At 35.7% G+C, this 23,127-nt stretch overlaps 1 protein-coding gene across 1 annotated transcript in view; it reads right to left on the reverse strand.

Moving 5' to 3' along the window:
• The window catches only part of LOC113519921 (E3 ubiquitin-protein ligase Ubr3), a 151,192-nt gene that overhangs the window by 90,840 nt on the left and 37,225 nt on the right, over positions 1-23,127 (reverse strand). The window contains exons 2-8 of the mRNA XM_052902242.1: positions 22,680-22,893; positions 8,047-8,172; positions 6,811-6,955; positions 6,171-6,292; positions 5,111-5,252; positions 2,877-3,285; positions 1,230-1,462 (exon numbers count right to left, since the gene is read on the reverse strand). Coding sequence (XP_052758202.1) covers positions 1,230-1,462; positions 2,877-3,285; positions 5,111-5,252; positions 6,171-6,292; positions 6,811-6,955; positions 8,047-8,172; positions 22,680-22,893 — 1,391 coding nt within the window. The remainder of the gene's footprint in view (positions 1-1,229; positions 1,463-2,876; positions 3,286-5,110; positions 5,253-6,170; positions 6,293-6,810; positions 6,956-8,046; positions 8,173-22,679; positions 22,894-23,127) is intronic.

The raw sequence follows: 23,127 nt of genomic DNA on the forward strand, positions 1-23,127 counted from the left end.
CTGTATAAAAACACAAACGAAAAATATTGTTTTTTTTATACAACTTAGAATGGCAAACAACTGACGGCCCACCTGATGGAAAGTGGTAACCGTCGCCTATAGACATAAGCAGTACCATGGACATAACAGAGTATACTGTTTCGCCCATGATACACCCCATGCGTTGCCGTTTCTGAGGACTCAGGTGTTATTCCTCTGTACCCAGTAAATTCACGCCATATCGCACCCTTCAAACCGAAACATAGCCATACAAACACAACTGCTTAACGGTTGAAACACGAATGAGACAGAGGTACCCAAGTAATCGACTTTTGTATTATTATATTGTATATTTTGTATTGTAATAGCAACCGACTAGTCTGATGGAAAATAATAACTGTCTTCTGTAAGTAGCATCGTGAACACCACGTAATACACTTAATGCACATGACATCCATTATTCACGAAAATACATATCTTATACTTGCGTATCCTGTAATTTCACTATCGTATCCTACCTTTCAAATTTAAATATAGTTGTGTAAACATAGCTGCTTTACAGTAGAAACATTAATGGGTTAGTTATACAATAATCCTCCCTATAACACGGTAGATTCGTTCCGCGTTAAAAGAAAACGCGTTATTGGAGTATTCCCGTATAACGCGGTATGTATAAATGATTCCCGTTTAAGTTTCCACGTTAAAAAGAATTTAAATCGAATATAAACACACATTTATTGATTTGACTTGATAATTGCTTGAGAATTGTTTTTTCTTTTTTTATTATTCTATAATCTTAATAATCTCTAAGTTAAATTTGTATCCTCATTTAAATAATAAATTAGATTTGCATGCCTACAATTTTAAGGCAATTAAACAGATGCCAAAAAGTTTTGTCGTATGGCCTTTATAATGTCAAATGTCTGTTTAAAGCAAATAAATATTCCATTTTCATTTTTCATAAAGAAAAAAATTATGTTATGAAATGATAGTTTTATGGAATAAAATTAAGAACATTTTAAATATAAACTAAAAAATAGTTAATTTCAAATAAACTTAACAGTTTTATTACATGTTTATTCGCTGCCGGAGGTATCTGAAATAATGTTCCAGCGATATCTTTTTTTAATAGAATCTTTAATTCCCGCGTTATATGGTGGAGAGTACCGGTGTTACAGGGTAGATTACTAGGCAGGATGTGTTGCGAGCTATGTGCGTGTGTATGTATGTATGTATGTACGTGTACTCACCCGCTCCATGTGCGGCTTGGTGAAGTGCACGGCGTCGAGCCAGTCCTGCAGGTAGGTGAGCGCGGCGGCGATGAGGCGGCGCGCGAGCGGCGCGTGCGCGGGCTCGGTGAGGTGGCCCAGCACCGACCACATGGGGTACGCGGCCGCCTCCAGCTCGCACGAGAACGCCGCGTAGTACGACGACGGCTCGAACTCGATGTGCGTGCCCACCTCGCGCACGTTCACGTTCATGCCTGCGCGCCCGTACATTATTCTATTAATTTATCACTGGACCATACCAATATTAATACATTGGGACCGGCAGCGAACTTTCCGAGTGGCCGGCGCCGGTCCGTAGGGACCGGTAGCGAACTTTCCGTGTGGCCAGCGTCGGTCTCTGGGGACCAGCATTAGAATTTTCGGTGTGACCAGCGTCGGACATATTCAATGTTATGGACAAGAACTATTTCCAAAACTAAATTAAATTTTCTTTTTACGAACAATCTGTACACTTGGATAGGTCTTTTGTAACTGATCACTTCTCGAATGTACGTACGTGGTTTTACTATACATCATACGAAAATATGGAATAGAATCACACATACATTACACATACACGTAAAAAACGTCCAAAATAGCGCGACAAAGAATTCCTTATCTCATTAGTACTAAAGTAATCCCTTGGCGATAGCATACAACATTGTATCTCTCGCCGGCTGCCGGATGACGGAAAGGATAGCAAATTCGGCGCCTGGCTCAACATGTTAAAAAAGCATTTGTCTCAAGAGTCAAAAACCTGCAGTCATAATATTTCATTTATAATAATACAATAAAAGTACAGTTTGAAAATACTAATTTCTTGTACTACCAGTTAGATTACATCTAATCCACTGGACAAATAGCAAATGAATCTATCGACATAAAAATAATCGTCACAGACTGCACGAGAAGAAACGAGACAGCGATAATCGGCGTCTTGTTGTTTATCACGAATACTGTCTAGTCACAGTAAGGAACTTTATATAGATAGAGCATCGAGCATCAAAAGCGGGTCAACTTTTTGTCAAATTAGCTGACAAAAAGTCTATCCCTCTTAAATCATCTCCAAAGCCTAACGTTGCCAATTCGCCTGCCAAGCGTGACAACTACTGGCAAATCCCTCCAAGAGGGAGGCTTATGTGCAGCAGTGGACAGTTAAAGGCTGACATGATGAAGATGTAGGATTGATAGTAAGGGTTCATATTGTAAATAAATTTAATCAATAATTAACAAAAACAATAAGTATTTTAGAATAAACAAAATTTTAAATTGTCCAAGTTAACAAAACACTCTCTCTCTCGTCGCTCGTACATGCTTGGTATGCGCGCGCCGCCAACAATCACAAAGCGCCTGCGTGACCTGCGCGCGCATCTTGCGAGCGAGTGCCGTGACCGTGACATATTATATATACATATATATATATATATATATATATATATATATATATATATATATATATATATATATATATATATATATATATATATAACAAAATGTTTGTTTGTCTGCTTGTTTTTAAGATTCAATTATATTATAAAAGTTGACATATATTATAAATATTGGTGAGTATTATCTCACCACATAGATAACAAATTTTGTTTCATTGTAAACCAAAAATCCAGAACGCACCTTGCAACATTGATAGAAACTCGAACCACATGTCGACGAGCGCGTCGTCCTGCAGGAAGAGCAGCGCGACGCTCTTGTGCGAGAGTACGTTGTTGAAGTCGGACACGAGCGGCCAGTAGCAGTGCTCCTTCATGACGCGGCGCGTGCAGTCGATGACGTAGTGGAAGTTGTGGTGCGGGTCGTGCAGCGTGTTCTGCACCAGGATCTTGCCCATCATGAGCCGCAGCGACAGCACCATCACGTGCAGCAGGTGCAGCTGCTGCACGCAGCGCAGCGCCAGCGCCTCGTTGGAGAACAGCTGCACGGACATGTGCACCACGCGGTTGGACAGCGTGTCCGGGTCCGACGCCGCCTCCAGCACCAGCGGGATGCGCGCGTAGTGCATCACGAACGTTCGTGTCAGGTGTTCCTGCAACCGTGCAGTACACACTATGTTATTCATTTGTTGGGAAATAAATTACTACATTTCAATGTGTATATATATATATATATATATATATATATATATATATATATAGTAGGGATATATATTTTACATTATTACATGTATCATATTTATATATTAAGAAATAATAGAATTTCATCGTGCCTCCAATCAAATTGTTCATAATTACTCCTCTCCATCCAAAAAATGGAGTTATATCCCGTTAGAGGGGAGAAAGGTATTATTATTAGGAGTATAAATAAGTTTCCGCCGTTTTATTGTGGATGGCGCGGCACGGAGTTTCGGTTAGCTTTCGCAGATGATAACCGGCTTAAAAAATAGTTTCGACATTCAAGACCAACATAACCTATTAATATTATTGATTTGATATTGGTAAAATATAATTTTTATAACTTGAAAATGTCAAAATTTGAGCCAAATAAGCGTCATTTGCGGGAAATATTAATTTACTTCTTTAATTTAAAGAAATCTGCTGCTAAGGCGCATCAATTGCTCGTAGAAGCATATGGTGAGGGTGCTTTGAGTGAGAGAACGTGTCGAGAGTGGTTTCAAAAGTTTAAAAACGGTGATTTCGACGTAGAAGACAAAGATCGCAGTGGAAGGCCAAAAATTTACGAGGATGCAGAATTGGAGGAATTATTGGAGGAGGATTCATCTCAAACACAAAAAGAACTTGCTCTAACATTAGAAGTCACTCAGCAAGCAGTCTCACATCGTTTAAAATCATTAGGAATGATTCATAAACAAGGAAATTGGGTTCCGTACGAATTAAAGCCGAGAGATATTGAACGCCGATTATGCTTAAGTGAAATGCTGCTAGCTAGACATAAAAAAAAGGGTTTTTTACATCGTATCGTAACTGGTGATGAGAAGTGGATACATTATGACAATCCAAAAAGAAAAAAATCATGGGGATTACCTGGCCACGCGTCAACATCAACAGCAAAACCGAATATTCACGGAAAAAAACTTATGCTGTGTATTTGGTGGGATCAGCTAGGTGTAGTGTATTATGAGTTGCTTAATCCGAGCGAAACAATTACTGGAGCCCTCTATCGAACACAATTGATGAGATTGAGCCGAGCTCTGAAAGAAAAACGCCCTCAATACTATTCTAGACACGAAAAAATTATTCTTCTGCATGACAATGCTCGTCCACATGTTGCGGCTCCCGTAAAAAAGTACTTGGAAACACTTGATTGGGAAGTGTTACCCCACCCGCCGTATTCACCAGACATTGCACCGTCCGATTATCACCTGTTTCGGTCCATGGCACATACTCTGACGACGCAGCGGTTTACATCTTATGAGGATACCAAAAATTGGGTTGATTCGTGGATAGCCTCAAAAGACAAGGAGTTCTTCAGACGTGGAATTCGAATGCTGCCTGAGAGATGGGAAAAAGTGGTTGCAAGTGATGGGCAATATTTTATATAAATCTATATTACCGTTCTTCTATAATAAATATTTAATTTGTGTTAAAAAACGGCGGAAACTTATTTGTACTCCTAATAATAATGGTGTCTAATTGACAATACACCCTGTCAGGTCGACCTCCACGCGTTTCCCCTGGTAACCAACGTGATTAATCGTAGTGGAATTCGTCACGATGGGCTAACTGACCTGGTTTTATCATCACCTATCATCCTTCACTGGTGCCCCGCCGGTGTATACCGACAGCGCGGGCGGGGTTACCATTCCATTATCACCCATTAAAAAAAATCCCATTAGAATAAAACAAATTTTCTTCATAAAAGAGTAGGATGTTTAAACAGTTTTCAAACAATACCTTATAGTCCTGATCGGGCAGCATATTTAGCAGGAAACACACAATGTTCTGCGGGAATTCGTACTTGAACGTCCAGAATATGAACTCGTCCAGTAGCGTGTTGTGCTGCAGCCGGGGCGCGAGGGCCGGCAGGTGTTTATAACTGCGAGCGTGCAAGATTGTATTTACAAATTATTATTGTTTGCATTTGTTTAGTAGGGCTCACCAGAGGGAGACATTGTACAAAAGCCATTTGCTTGTGTATCTCTGTTCCATTCGTGTATCAACCGTAAATCAGTTGTGTTTGCCTGGCTGTGTTTCGTTTTGAAGGGTAAGATATAGCGTGAATTTACAGGGTACAGAGGAATAACACCTGAGTCCTCAGGAATGGCATCGCATGGGGAGGGGGGTATCGTGGACAAACAGTATACTCTGTTATGTCCATGGTACTGCTCATGTCTATAGGCGACGGTTACCACTTTCCATCAGGTGGGCCATCAGCCTGTTTGCCATTCTAAGTTGTATAAAAAAAGATGCATAAGACAGCTTTACCATAACATTATCACACAGTATACCTACGTATCCCATCAATATTTTATGTGCCACTGTGCAAAACTAATTAAGGATTGAGTGCTCCGCTTGCAAGAATATGCAATATCTATAATCATATATGCGGTTTAGATCTGGATATAGACGTAAGCAAAGACTCGTTGGCAGTGTTTCGCGGTAAGGTACTGAAGACCAAGTAGATTTTATGGTATTGCCTAGTCTTGCTTTGTGTTTGTATTTTCCATATCATTCCATTACCATCCATTAAAAAAAAAAACATATAAAAATTACTTTAAGAGTGTATGACATTGTAGTGAAAAAAAAAGAAAATAAGAGAGAAACTTTGTAGTAAGAGACTATGGGAACTTAATGATGGAGAGGTAAGCCTAACTGCTTCTCAACAACAACCCGCTTCTCAAGCGTGGAAACTACTGGCAAAACCCCCATATGGGGAGGCCTATGTGCAACAGTGAACAATGGTTGCTATGGTATGGTATAAAACAAACAAATATCAGAAATTTGATATACTAACTCGTCAGGTGGCTCCGGCGCTGGAAATGAGTCTATAGCTTTTTCGTACATCTTGTGCGATTCGGCCATGTAGCACCCGTATTCCGTGTCGGGGAACGGAGGCACCACCAGGTTGCGGTACATCTGTAATCAAGCATCAGCAATTTATTAAATTTAAAACTATTGATACGATTTTAATAAAATTTCTATAAAACTAATCTGAACGTATCTCTCTCAATTCAAAAAAAAAAAAGCTTTTTTTAATCGGTTTTTTTTTTTTTATTGGATGAAAATGGAATGATAACTCCGCCTGCGCTAACGGAATACGTTGGCGGGGCACCAGTGAAGGGTGATAGATGAGAATGAAAACAGGCCAGTTAGCCCATCATGATGAATTCATCAGGAATTAACCATGATAGTTTCCAGGGGGAACCGCGAGGATGTTGACCTGGTTGGGTATATTGCTAGCAATGGGATCTCTCAGTCTCTATTACTAACAATCCCTTCCCCCCCCCCCTTTTTTAATCGGTTTACAACTGACGGAGTTACGAGGTAACAGATATAAAAAAAATTGAATTAAGAACCTCCTTTTTCTCGAAGTCGGTTGACAGGCTAGTGTCGAGTCCAAAAGTATATAATATAGTGAATGTAGTCAGACATACCTGGGGATTGATGAGTGCCTCGGTCATGGCGGACCTCATGAGGTCGCCCATGTTGTTGAACTCCATTAGCATTTGCACGTAGTATTCGCACTCCTGCACCGACTTCCTGTAACTGTCCGACGGCGTCTGCGGCCCTGATGTTACACTGCAACACGGGATTTACTTATATTATAGTCACTTATAGTGTAACAATTTGAAGAAATTTATGGGATAACTCCAGCATTATACTCATTATTTCTAGAAGAATTACCAGAAGGAGACTTTGTACAAAAGTCGATTGCTTGCGTACCTCTGCCCCATTCGTGTTTTAACCGTGAAGCAGTCGTGTTTGCATGACTGTGTTTCGGTTTGAAGGGTGGGATATGGCGTGAATTTACAGGGTACAGAGGAATAATATCTGAATCCTCAGGAATGGCAACGTATGGGGGGTATCACGGGCGAAACAGTATACTCTGTTATGTCCAAGGTACTGCTCATGTCTATGGGCGGCGGTTATCACTTTCCCTCAGGTGGATCGTCAGCTTGTTTGCCATTCTAAGTTGTATAAAAAAAAGAACTCTGCCTTATTTATATATATTTTTTACTGTTATAATTTAAGTTCCATAAAAAAATACATTAATTGTAGCAAAATTATTTACTTTGATTTAAAATAACCAGTTACTTAGATTTAAAACTAAATTACTGATTTTCTATGGGATATACATATAATACGTATTTCTAATATATTTCTATGGAATTAATCTGAAAGAATATCCTTTTAGATAGTAAAAATAATTTACCGAATCGGTCTTTAACTAAGTTATGAGGTAACAAACATAAAAATACACCACAGAATTGAAAACTTCATCCGTTCTTTGAACTGAATTGAAAAGTGACGCAAAACATATAACAAACTTAAGATATTAAAAATCTCCTGAATTTAATAAAGATACGCTATATGAAAATATGCTACTATTATTTTTTTTTTTAAACAATTAAGTTTCCTATCCATTCTTCTCAGCTATAACAGTTTCTTCAAATGAACAGTAAAATTATCAAAAAATTATCTTAGTATTAAGTTCAAATAAACAAAAATTATGATTTACATTATTCTATACTTTTAATGATTTGCAAATTGCATCTGTTCGACAACGATAGCAGCCGACCGCGCGCGTCAGCACGCTTCCTCCTTCGAAAATCTCCGAACAGCGGTATCGACTGATAAACGTGTACAAATCATATACTGAGCATAATCACCTGTTCTCTCTGAAATGCTGTAGTAGTCGCAATATGAGACGCGGCATCATGGCCTCGGCGACGCACATGAGCTCCGCCGGCGCCGTCCCTGGACGTGGACATTTATTGCCGTGATTACTACAGAACCTGCAATAGAAATAATATCCAATTACTGCGATAATATGGTATATTTTTGTATGCACCAAAAGTGTCAAAAACTTTAGGGTGTGTAATATGGTAGTCGTAGCGTATGAATATCAGGGCCTCTAGACAAGTGTCACCATGAGTTAGAATGAGACATATGACGTTGCTATCTCATTCTATCTCACGGACTCGCTAGCAATGCAACGATCTTTCATTCATTTCATTTCATTTCATAGAACCAGGAGTGTCATTCACGGTCCTGAGATTGAAGATCTCAAGTTGCATCATAGTACTAAGAGCTTCCTTTTTTCCATTTGAAGATTCAGGATTATTTATTTGTAAAACATGTGTGTATACATGCAGATGTTAACAATACAATATCGTTCGACTTTCTTCTTCTTACTTATGTTTAGCCTGTACGCCATCTTATCTTATTTTTCGCATATGAGGTCAGTTAAGCCGTTGCACGTCGACCCATACGGATCTTTTGTGCTTCCCCCTGCCTTATACCATAATTTCATAGATCCTATGTGTTAACCTAACGATATCCCGCGGTTTAAGATATCTGTAGTCCCCTAGTTCTAGATAAGCCGTTCCCAGTAGACTCATACCCTGTACCGCACGGCATACAAAAATATGTAGTTACACAGATAGTCCAAAATAATTTCTCACGCTTAAATAAAAAACCAGAGAAATCTTGGATATGAAAAGGAATGATAACACGTTTGTATTCTTACTCTGTACCACTAAAGAATTAAACACTACAATGGAAAATAATTTTGGTCACTTCGTAACCAATAATTTGCCTGTGCAAGTTGACAGAATAAGGAAACCAGAATAAGGGTGAGTTTTGTCAGTAGCTGCTACACTTGGCAGGCAGGTTGGCAACCGCAGTTAGGTTTTTGGTGATCTTTTAAAAGGGACGCTGCTGCCCATCCCTCGACCATTGAGTTACCTTAGTCACTTCTTACGACACCCACGGGAAAGGAAGAGGAACAAGAATACATTATGGCATATTAAGAACGCTTAAAACCGGACAGTTGTACTGATTCGATTTTATCCTACAAATTGCAACTGAAGACATAGATAAAACTGGTTTGTTTTGTCCATTATTTAAGTGCCAATAATGGCAAGTATCTATCTACCTAACTTGTCAAGTTGAAGGGAAAGGAATTGGTGGTAATGGGGGTCTAACTATCTTATTTCTAGCAACATATTATAGTATGTCGACTTCCACGCAGCCCTTCTGAAAACCATAATGGTTAATTCTTGGTGAATCTGTCACGATGAGTAAACTGATCTGTTTCATGCTCATCTATTATTCCTCACTGATGCTTCGACAGTGTAATAATAATAATAATAAGATACAAGTAAATAAAATAAAAGAGCAGTACAAAATCCATTCCATACATGAATCACCAAATACATGTTTTACACATATATTAGACACACTGAAACAAAAACTTTCAGTTACATCGGGTCGGCTAAGAAGATATAATGCATGTACACTAAGAAAACAACAAAATAATCAATTCGACACTAACGAAAAACAATTTTACCGAAACATTAAACAAAATACGACAAACACACAACACAATAATAGCAATGAGATTGACACACCCAACCCCGAAGAATTACAATCTTTCTGGGCAGGAATATGGGAACAACCTGTTCGACACAATTGCTCTGCTGATTGGATCCAAAAAGAAATTAACAAAAGTGATATAACAATAGAACCAATGGCATTTGAACATATTCCGACAGATATATTTGAAAAGGTACTTCGTAATTCATATAATTGGAAATCACCAGGTTCAGATTATATACATTGTTATTGGTATAAAAAATTTACAAATACTCATATCCATTTACTTAACTACATAAACAATTTTATCCAAGACTCTAATACGATGCCTTCCCATCTAACAATGGGAATAACATTTATGATACCAAAAGACCACAATGACCGTAAAAATCCGTCCAAATATAGACCTATAACTTGCCTACAAACACTATACAAAATACTTACTGCCTGCATAGCTGAATTAATATATCAACATGTTGACACTAATAATATTTTGAACGAAGAACAAAAAGGATGCCGGAAATTTTCTCAAGGATGTAAGGAGCAATTAATTATAGATTCAGTAATACTAAAACAAGTTCATAAAGCTAAATCAAACTTACACACTATGTATATTGATTATAAAAAGGCATATGACTCAATACCTCACACTTGGTTAGTACAAATCTTAGAAATGTATAAAATTCATCCAAAAATAACAACTTTCTTGAAAACAGCAATGGCAAACTGGACAACACAATTACAACTTAAAACTCTCACAGCTACAATACAAACTATACCGATCAAAATACAACGAGGCATATTCCAAGGAGACGCCCTCAGCCCACTCTGGTTCTGTTTGGCTCTAAATCCTCTCTCAAATATGCTTAACTCTTCTTCAGTAGGATACCCTTTAAACTATAAAGAAACTGATGATCAGTCTTCAAATATGAATAAAAATGTATTAAACCATTTATTGTATATGGATGATATAAAATTATATGCCGAAACCGAAAACCAACTGAACCAATTAACGAAAATAGTAGAACAATTTACAAATGACATAAAAATGGAGTTTGGATTAGAGAAATGTAAAATAAATTCCATTAGGGCAGGAAGTCAACACCCATATAACTACACATTAGAATCAGGAGAACAAATAACATCACTTAGCGAACAAGAAGTATATAAATATTTAGGTTACAACCAAGCACTTTTTATAAACCATAAAGAAATAAAACTAAAACTACAGCAACAATTCCGGCACAGACTGAATGCGGTATTAAAAACCCAACTTAATTCCAAAAATATGATTAAAGCGATAAACACCTATGCTATACCCATACTAACTTATTCTTTCGGCATAATAAACTGGACCAAATCAGACCTAAAATCATTACAGCGCACAATCAACATAAATATGACAAAACATCGTAAACACCACCCTAGATCTTGCATACAAAGATTAACTCTACCTAGAAAAGAAGGAGGCAGGGGTTTGATTGATATCGTAAACTTACACAACACACAAATTTCAAGTTTAAGACAATATTTCTTCAGCAAAATGGAATCATCAGCGCTTCACAAATCCATAGTACAAAATGACAATAAATTGACACCTTTAAATTTGAAAGATGGAAGTACACAGACAAATGAGATGCTCGTCAACAATCAAACTAAACTAACGGCGTGGTCTGAAAAGTCCTTACATGGGAGACACCGACACGACTTATGTCAATCCAATGTCGATAAAGAAGCATCGAACGCATGGCTAAGTCGAGGAATTTTATACCCGGAGACTGAAGGTTTTATCATAGCTATACAGGATCAAGTCATTGAGACCAGAAACTATCAGAAATATATTACAAAAACACTCACCTCTGATACATGTAGAAAATGCAATAGCTCTCCAGAAACAATTCAACACATTACAGGCTCATGCAAGGCAATAGTACAGACAGACTACAAGCACAGACACGATCAAGTAGCTAATATTATTCACCAAAACCTAGCACACAAGTACAATCTAATACAAAACACACATACTCCATATTACAAATACACTCCACAAACTGTGTTAGAAAGCGCGACACATAAGCTATATTTTGACCGAGCCATACTCACTGATAAGACCATACATTACAATAGACCAGACATAATCTTACAAAATAAAACGAATAAAATAACTTACCTAATAGATATCGCCGTCCCCAATACACATAACATCCAGAAGACAATAGCAGAAAAAATAAGTAAATACACAGAACTGAAAGACGAAATAACAAGACTTTGGAAACAAGAAAAAGTTTATGTGATACCCATTGTCCTCTCAACCACAGGTGTTATACCCAAACATTTACACCATAGCCTGAAAGAAATAGACCTGCGTAAAACACTATATACAACACTACAAAAAGCTGTAATATTGAATACATGCAGAATTGTTCGAAAATTCCTGCAAATAGAAAACGAAACATTTAATAATACCACAGTGACATAACATGTAATAGTTGCATACACATAGCCATAGGTGCGCGAGCATGCACATGCATATGCATGCATGGGCGCGCACACGCACACTCACAAAAACTCACACACTGCACTTACTTGGTCTCGGCCCGTAAGTGCAGTATACGCAAAGTAGCGTATATACCAGCTATAGCTGAGTAATAAAGTTTGCATAAGTAATAATAATAATAATAATTTATTTATTTGCTAGAAATGTGGTAATAATAATGGTCTTAAATATAATAGATCTACACATTTCGCCTTATCTAAAGGCATGCAAATTTAGTATTATAATTTAGTGGCTTACGTATATTAATAGCCTAGTAGGATCAATCCATAAATATTGGCAGCCGCAAACATACTAGTGGTAGCAGACTAAACAAATACAAATACAAACTAAACAAAAACAAATACATAACAAGTCAATAATATAACAAATGTCATACAATACAAATGAAATTACACATTTACATACATTCATTTAATTTTTTAAAAAGTCATTTATTAAATAAAAATTGCATTCCAGTAACCATTTTTTTAACCGTAATTTAAAGTGACTTACTGGTAGTTCTCTTATTGATTTTGGTATTTTATTATATATTTTAATAGTCATTATATCACAGTTTTGTTGATACAGTGTGGTTCTGCAGATGGGCAGTTTCAACATTGTGGGATCTCTTGATGTGACTTCATTCATATTTGAAAGTTTTGTAAAAAGTTGTGGGTTTTGTTTAACAAATATTCCTACTTCATAAATATACATGGATGTAAGTGTTAATATTTTTAGTTTTTTAAATAATGGTCTACATGTATCTGTTGGTTTTACACCACAGATAGCTCTTACGCATTTTTTCTGTGCTATAAAGACCTTTTTCGACATTATAGAATTTCCCCAAAGCAGAAGCCCATATCTTAAAATTGAACCCACATAACCATGATACGCTATCAGTGCGGTTTGTTCATTGGCCTCTCTTTTTAATCGCCTAAGAGCATATACAAAACTATTTAAACGTTTCCTTACGTAGTTAGTATGAGCTTTCCAGTTACAATTTTTATCCAAGGTAAATCCTAAAAATTTAATTTCATTACATTCAGTCACTTTTTCATTTTTACATTTTATAACAATATTTTTTGGTGGCATGGAATAATTAGAAAATTGCAAAAATTTGGTCTTAGATATGTTAACATTTAAGTCATTATCCTGAAGCCAAGATACTATACTTTTCACTGTGTTATTGATTACAATTTCATAGTCACTTAATGTTTTTTCATCGTCTGGAATAAGAACAGATAAATCGTCAGCAAACAAAGTACATCGATATTTTGTTATATCAGGCAAATCATTTATATACAAAAGGAACAGCAATGGACCTAAAATGCTGCCTTGAGGAACTCCTGATAAAGTACAACGATAATTTGATGTAAATGATCTAGTCATACATATATTATTAATGCGATTTATCTGGACGCACTGTCTTCTATCTGTAATATAACTTGCTATCCAGTCTAAAGCACGACCCCTAATACCATATCGTTCACATTTGTTTAACAATACTCTATGATTTACATTGTCAAAAGCCTTTGTCATATCAAAGAAAATTCCAGTTATTCGTTTTTTACTGTCAATAAATTTTGTTACGTTACGGATGACAGAAAAGGCAGCCAAAGTAGTTGATTTATTTCTTTGGAATCCATTCTGTTCTTCTTTAATTATATTAAATTTATTGATAAAGTCGATTAATCTTTTATACATTAATTTTTCAAATACTTTAGAAAATATTGAGTTCAGTGTTATTGGCCTATAATTTTTTAATTTATTTTTGTCATCTTTTTTATGTAATGGTTTTATAATAGAATGTTTTAGACGTTTCGGGAATTTTCCTTGTGTAAAAGAAGAATTTATAAGATAAGTCAACACCGGTGCAATTTTTTGAGCAACCAATTTTAATATAAGTGTTGAAATATCATCAAATCCCACCGAGCGAGTATTTTTCAAGGACTTTATTACTTTTATTATTTCATCTTCACTGCAAGGTATTATAAATATGGATGAACATAAATTTTTTATACTTTTATGTTGATTATAACTTTTTGATGTATTTATACCAGTGATAGAGATAAAGTAGTCGTTGAATGCATTAGCAATTTCTTGAGGGTTGTTTATTTTTTTATTTTCGACCTCAATGCATCTTATGTCTTGTCTGTTTATAATATTACATTCCTTTCTACTTATTACATCCCAAGTAGCCTTGCATTTATTCCTTGAATATTTAATAAATCTACTGTTATTTATTCTTTTTGAACAATTAATACATTTGTTTAACATTTTTGCATATTTTAAATATTGTTTTTTATTGTAGCCTTTATTTTTTTTATAAATATTATATCTGAGTTTTCTTTTATATATACATGATAGTTTTATTCCCTTTGTGATCCATTTTACTTTATTACTTCTTTCCTTTATTTTGACTCTTTGTATTGGAAAGCAAAGATTATACATTAAACAGAACATGTCATGAAATGAATCAAATGCATTATTTATGTTTGTTTCACTTAACACTTCTATCCAAGATAAACTACTTAAGACATCTATGAATTTTCGTATATTGTCTTCATTAAAGTCTCTTTTAATTATATAATGATAACGTAGTATAGGTTTTTGAATATGTAATTTAAATGTCAAAGTTTGACCCGTATTATGATCTGACAAGAAAAGTTCATGAACCCTACCTTCAGCTGATGAAATATTGCTAAAAATGTGATCTATGCACGTGTTATGTCTTGTAGGGTTATTTATATGCATTTGTAAATTATAATTAAGAAGAACTTCCTTTAAATAGCAAGAATTTTTGTCATTTATAAGAGTATTAATATTAATATCCCCTGCAATAATAATTTTTTTGTTGCTTCTAAAAGATATTTTGTGTAATATATTTTCAAAATTTTCAAAAAATACATTATTATTAGTACCAGGTATTTTGTATATACAGATAACAATGCAGTTCCATAATGGTATTTCTACTCCACAACATTCAAAATATTTTTCAATTGAGAGATCATTAAGAAATGGAATGTGTTTATATTCTATATATCTTTTTAAAAGAATACATACCCCACCGCGTTTTTCATTTAATCGAGAAAAAGAAGTAGCCAATTTAAAATTATTTAAGACAATATTATTTTCATCTCCATTTCTAACAAAAGTTTCCGATAAGCAAACAATATCAGGGAATATATCCTTTTCCTTTAATTCATTTAAACACAACTCTAACATGTCTAGTTTATTCATAAGTGTATATCGACAGCGCTTACACTTTCATTTGCACCCATTAAAAAAACCTTATTTTATTCCATTAAAGTGCTAAAGAAGCATACAGCTCGTCTGATCCTAAATGGTCTTAAGCTAATGGATGTTTTTTTTTTAAAGCCCTTTAAACTAAGCCAGGGTTAAAACCCTTAAACAGCGGAGCCTATTAGTGCCGGGTTCGCGTCTATACTCTTGACCGGTTTTGATAGTTCGACCGCTAAATACAGCATTCACCTCTGTCAAGGGCACTGCGGAGGTAAGGCATTGCATGCAAGCTCCGGACGTCTATTTCGGGTTTAATTCATCATTCTATAATGGCACATTTTAGTTAATTTGCGAAATTTATTGAAGTTTAGCGTCAACTTTTTACCGACTTCAAAAGAAGATTCCCAGATAAAGTCTACTGTAGTTTTGAAAGTGACTGTACATCAATTTTAATATTTCTTAACGAGTTGGACCCGTAACCACTTATGTATGTATGTTTATAAATCTCTATATTGTATCCAAATATATTAAAATTTAAATTAATTTTAATGTAATAACTACCGGTTTAACTTACGTGTAACTAGATCGAAAAAGCTCAACTTGCTTCGGAATCACGATCTCTAATGACGGAAAGTGACAAAATAAATAGTTTAAATCGAATAGTACACACATAGAGTGCAAAATTGCTTGTAACCGATCGAAATAAAATTTTAAATATCGCCCCATATTTTTGAAAACTAAATTCCGCCTATATTAGACGCTAATAATGAAGCTTTTTATGTCAAATATTTTTAAAATATGTTAAACAATTTTTGAGCTTATCCATTATAATTAAAAACAAAACAAATCTTTATAATTAATATATAATTTAGAAAACTTCTATAAAACTGTACATTAAGCATTGTTGCAAAGCGAGCAGAGGACTTAAGAATGAGGTAATCAACCGTGACATCACCTAACTGCCGCGCGTTGACCAAGGGGTTTGAAATGACCATTTTAAATGCGCTGAATGTAAACTGGGCAATCCCAGCCATACTAACTTTATTAAACTTTTTATTATATACTATTATTGACACTTGATACTAGCAATTAGTTAAATTATATACACTATATTAATTAACTAAATTAATTCTTTAAAACTAGTTTTAGCATTCTTAGTAGGGTCTCAGAACTTTTGTTCCTAGAAACAATTTTATAGAACCTAAGCAAAAAAAAAAAAATGCAAATTTAAAAAATTGTCAGAACTTGAATTTATTTTTCTAAATAAATAATAATAATATCTATTATTTTTAATAAACACTATAAAAACTTTTAATAGGATTAAAAAAAAAAGAACATACTTTCTGAGTCCCTATTAATGAATACTAACATTAGTTTTAAGGAATGGATATCTTAAATTTTTTTTTAATGGATGATAAATGGAATAGTAACCCCGTCTGCGCTATCGGTATACGCTGGCGGGGCACCAGTGAGAGATGATAGGTGACGATGAAAGCAGGTCAGTTGGTCCATCGTGACGAATTTAATAAGAATTAACCAGGACTCAGATGTTATTCCTCTGTACCCTGTATATTCATGCCAAATTCCACCCTTCAAACCGTAACACAGGCATGCAAACACAACTGCTTCACGGTAGAAACACGAATGGGACAGAGGTACCCAAGCAATCGACTTTTGTAGTCTCCCTCTGGTTACATTTTATAGATAACCTTATTGCATAAAATAGTAAAGGTTAAAAGATATTGCTAGCAATCTACTATATTGATATAATTTTACAGCTAATTACTATAATTATTACATTACGATAAGACTGTTATATCAGACAATAGCTTTGGTATTTTGTAATGTTAACACGTCAATGTCAAGGACAGAGTAAGTTTTAAGTTCATAGCGTGTGTGCAGTGAGATAACTATATCTCGTTTGCACAATAGAGCTTACGTATCTTGGTGGATGCATATAGGGTTGCTACCAAACAGTATAACCCCACAATGCGTTTTTTTAGTTAATTTTACGACAAAGATATCATCTTCATCGTCCTATCCTTATCCCAATTAATATTTGGGGTCGGCGTAATATGGTTTTATCCATATTACTAAAGGATTTGGCTTATAGTTTTACAACCGGCCGCCTGCCTGACGTCAACCCTCTTTGGGAACACAAATTATGTATTTATCTTTACGACAAAGATAAAATACATATAAAAAATGTATAAACATTATATATATATATATATATATATATATATATATATATATATATATATATATATATATATATATATATATATATATAAAACAATTAATTAATGCAACTAATTGATTTCATACTGTCTTAATTTTTTTAGAATTAGTTTTGCAATAAACGAATAATCGAAAAACTTAATTGTAAATATATCTATGACAAACCAGTTTAGTGACTATTTATGATATTGAATGTAGACAAAAAAGCCGCACGAATGTCATTAGCTGAATATCTTTTTAAAAGCAATAAAAATGTTAAAAAAAACACATAAAATTAATATATTTTTTCATTTTATTCCAATTTAATGTAGTTTTTCTAGTATTGTCAACCAATAAGTACTTAATTGACTTTAATTGTTATTAAACATTATGAAATGCATATAATAATTAAATTCATAAAGTGACAACCCTAGCCGCTTACCACACAGAAGGGCAGCGTGAAGAATGCCTTTTGCGACGCTTTGTACGTTGTCATGCCTATTTTATAATATTCTATTTATAGTATCAAAAACCAGTCAAGTGCGAGTCCGAGTTTCGCATTGAGGTTTCCGTATTAGGGGTCACTGACATTCCATGCGGCACAATGTAAACTCAGGTGTACGCGGATCTATGGATCAGGATCAAATATTAATAATCAATATTTGATGTTCAGGACTGGTTTACGTCTCGCTATTTCTATTCTGTATGTATTATTTTTATGTTTGAACTAACGAACTACCAGAGGGAGACTTTGTACAAAAGCCGATTGCTTGGGTACCTCTGTCCCATTCGTGTTTCAACCGTGAAGCAGTTGTGTTTGCATGCCTGTGTTTCGATTTGAAGTGTGGAATATGGCGTGAATTTACTGGGTACAGAGGAATAACACCTGAGTTCTCAGGAATGGCAACGCATGGGGGGTATAATGGGCGAAACTGTATATTCTGTTATGTCCATGGTACTGCTCATGTCTATAGGCGACGGTTACCACTTTTCATCAGGTGGGCCGTCAGCTTGTTTGCCATTCTAAGTATTAAAAAAAAAAAAAGAAAAAAAAAGGTGAATTAATGTTTAAAATCAGTTGAGTAGTTTTTTACTTTATCTATTACAAACAAACAATTAAATCTTCCCTCTTTATACTTTTTTTATAACAGTAGGCAAACGAGCATGCAACTCACTTACAACACCAAGGAGGGAAAGGGATTGTTAGCAATGGAGTTTGATAACCCCATTGCTCAGTGGCCTAACTATACCATTTGGGGCCTGTGGCAAATTCTTTTGATGGGGCCCTATCTTTTATATATTTTAACTCAGGTACAATGCAAAAAAAAAATCTGAGCTCGCAGCCTCTTGAGCCGGGGCCCTTTTGGGTCGGGGGCCTGTGGCATTCTGCCAGCCCTGCCACACAATTGTTACGCCACTGCCATTGCTAGTAGTAATAAAGTATCATGGGCTACACAAAATATTCTGTTAGGTGTCTATAGGCGAGAGTTGCCACTTTCCTTCAGGTGGGCCATCGAATTAAGATAATTAAGAGTTATATCCAAAAAAAAAAGACCTCAATTGTGACAAAACCAGTTATTTTGATTTAAAAACTAAACCACTGAACCGATTTTGATAAAATTTCTATGAAACCAATCGGTAAGTATATCCTTTCAGATAGAAAAAAGAATTTTCTAAATCAATTTACAAGTAACGGAGTTATGAGGTAATAAACATATACAAATAAATTATTGATTGATTGTACTGTTTACTAATGGGTTTATAAATTTGAGGTAAAAAACATTAAAAAAAAAAAACTACAACCGAATTGAGCACCTCCTTCTTTTCGAAATTGGTTGAAAACAAGATATAAATTGATACTAAGTGACACTTGGATTAAAAATAAGAGCACACAATATGTATTTCCAATTTGGCATAGATACCGTTTTGGGTGTCAGCCAGCGATCTACTCCAGATGATATTACCAGTGGGGAATCTAGAATCTATCGTAACATCCATTGTTTTAGATGGAACACGTAATTGTGGCAAATTCTAAGGTACCATCTGAAATTATAACTTACCTGCCATTTCTGTATACCTTTTTCTAAAATTTAATAAAAAATTTAGTTTAATATCACAACAAAACCTTTATTGTAAGGACCAATAAGAGCAAAATTTTTAATAAATTTGAATCAACATTATTATAATTTTAGTTTATGATAGTCTATATCAACAGTAATTTTGTGAAATTATCAAATTATAATATATATTAAGACATAAGTTTAGCGAAATTATACCTCAGAATAAGCCCCACTGTTGTAAAATCTTAAATTATTATGTAACCAAAAACAAAAACAGAGCGACTTTTAATCACGACAATTTTTTTTATACAACTTAGAATGGCAAACAAGCTGACGGCCCACCTGATGGAAAACGGTAACCGTCATTTATAGACTTAAACAGTATCTTGAATATAACAGAATATATTGTATTGTATCACCCATAACACCCCTCATGCGTTACTATTCCAGAGGAATTAGATGCTATGTCTCTGTACCCTGTAATTTCACTGCCACATTCCACTGCATACACCGAAATATAGCCATGCAAACACATCTTTTTCAAAGTGAAAACATAAAGGGATAGAAGTGCCCAAGCATACGATTTTTGTACAAAATAAACCTTTGGTGTAAAATTTACTAGAAAGGAGTGAACTCTATCCAACGGCTTATAAATTATAAAAAAAAATTGCGAAGATATAAAATCTAAAGACGATATATAAAAACAGAATAATATATGCGAAATAGTATTTGAAGTTAAAAATACGCAGAAGCCTATTGTCGAAAGTCAAGAAAAGACACTCCACTTGTCCTGTATAACCTGTATTAATGAAGGTCACCCTGTTCCCAAGGTCGGCGACGTCGCCAGCGGTGAGGTCAAGTTCAATACCATGTTGACTAACTACTAGGCATTATATTGTTTTAAAAATAACAATGCATAGACATACAAATGCTTGCATTGTTTGTCGCATCTTCTACTTATTTGTATCTATTGTTTTATTGCATACAGTAACAAGACTAATATTTCTTTTTATTTTTTTTTATACAACTTAGAATGGCAAACAAGCTGACGGTCCACCTGATGGAAAGTGGTAATCGTCGCCTATAGACATGAGCAGTACCATGGACATAACAGTGTATACTGTTTCGCCCATGATACCCCCCATACATTTCCATTCCTGAGGACTCAGGTGTTATTCCTCTGTATCCTGTAAATTCACGCCATATCCCACCCTTCAATCCGAAACACAGCCATGCAAACACAACTGCTTCATGGTTGAAACACGAATGGGACAGAGGTACCGAAGCAATCGACTTTTGTACAAAGTCTCCCTCTGGTAAATATATCTGGTATTATATCAGCCGTTAACTGTCCACTGCTGAACATAGGCCTTCCCCATAAGGGGGGTTTTGCCAGTAGTTGCGACGCTTGGCAGACGAGTTGTTAACCGCAGTAAGATCTTTGAGATGTTTTAAGAGGGACGATGCCAATCTCTCCACAACAAATAAATAGATTCATTATAAAAATAAATCAGTTTCACTAATAAAACACAGTTTCGAAATGTTGTTGGAGGCATTTGGTGTTCTATTGTTTCTGCCTACCCCAATAAGAGACAGGCGTATGTTAAACGGCTGTTTAATAACTCTTATCCTGTATACACGTCGGTTCAACTACAAATATTATAAGATTATTAACATTCGCCGTAGATGGTGTCGGGCATAATTTGCGGTATTACCATGGATGGAACTATGGCGCGGTGTCTATCTAAGCAACAACCCGTTCCGCGTTTACCGAGACGTAAACTCCTTCCTGTTGGCCTCGCGGCAAGAGGTCGTGCCGTGTGACGTCATCGCCGCCCTCGCAATCTCGCAAACTGCCACTATAAGTGACTACTGTGCATTGATTTGCTTCAAGCTATATTCATTTTTATATATGACGTCAAAATACATACATACACGACACGAATACATCAGCATATTACGTGCTCGCTCAGACACACTACCACTATATTACAAGTATAAATCTGAAAATTTATGAGACTGTATGTATGGACGTTTGCAACTTGCACGTTTAAATGGCTGGACGGATTTTAATGAAATTTGGTATACGGGTAGGTTATATCCTAACTTAATACATGGTTACTTCATATTGATTCATACGGTCAGTCGCGGGGAAAGAGCTAGTACATAATACGATCAGAGAGTACTGCAGATTTTTACGCGACTACCAAAAGAAGTTTTTCAATTTGTCTGTATTATGTAACGCATAATTATCTACACAAATTCGTGAATAGATTTTTTTTCTAAAAATTAATTGATTTAATTGACGCGCTTTTTGTTTTGTTCAAAGTACCCTAGGTTGTATCGAAGAGAAAGGGATTGTTAGCAATGCGTACTAACAGTCTCATATGCTAGCAATATACCCTTTCAGGTCGACCTCCACGCGGTTCTCCTAGAAACCATTGTGCTAAATAAATCTTTTCATCACTTTGGGGTAACTGACCTGCCTTTTCATTTTTAACAATCATCTATACTTATTATTCCTCACTGGTGCCCCGCCAGCATATACAGGCAGTTAGCACAGGCGGGGTTACCATTCCACTATCATCCATTAAAAAAAAAACAGGTTGTATCGAATGCATCACATTACAGACTATTCTACAATGTACTACAATGTAGTTTCGGATTCTATATTCCTTATTCGAATGTCCAACATCGCATAAAAACACGATCATTACCCCGGGGTCAAACCGTTGGCGCATATTAATGTTAGAGTTTTCTACATGACGTTGACGGCTCCTTTCCCAGATCTCAATTCTGGAGGCGTCATGGAAAAGATTATACTTTCAAATCGTAACAAAAGTCTCCAAGTGGACTGTCAACTCACCCGTCCTCTTTCATGACGGACTTGTCGCCGCAGTCGCACGCGCCACCCGCCTGCGACAGGAACATATTGAAGTCGTGTGTGGAGTGGTCGCCGCGGTGGAAGCACTCGCGGCAGATCGACATACACGGCGAAATGCCGCACGTGCGACACCTGTACGCGACCACGCGCGGTATCCACACGAGCCCGCATTTGTCGTGTTTGTCGTAGCTGCGAACTGTGGACAACAATTGTACATTATTATTTTTAGTACCGGAGGAAGACTAAATAAAAGATGGGTGAGATATAACAGTGTTTTTTGTTTTACAACGGGAGGCAAACGAGCCTGCGGCGCACTTGATGGTAAGTGACTACCGCCGCCCATGATCACCCACAACACCAACGGCAATGCAGGTGTGCTGCCGGCCTTTTAAAAAGGAATATGCTCTTTTCTGGTTATGATGTCGTATCG

Source organism: Galleria mellonella, unplaced genomic scaffold (assembly GCF_026898425.1).
Source record: "Galleria mellonella isolate WM207_F2 unplaced genomic scaffold, CSIRO_AGI_GalMel_v1 utg89, whole genome shotgun sequence".
Taxonomy (NCBI): Eukaryota; Metazoa; Arthropoda; class Insecta; order Lepidoptera; family Pyralidae; genus Galleria; species Galleria mellonella.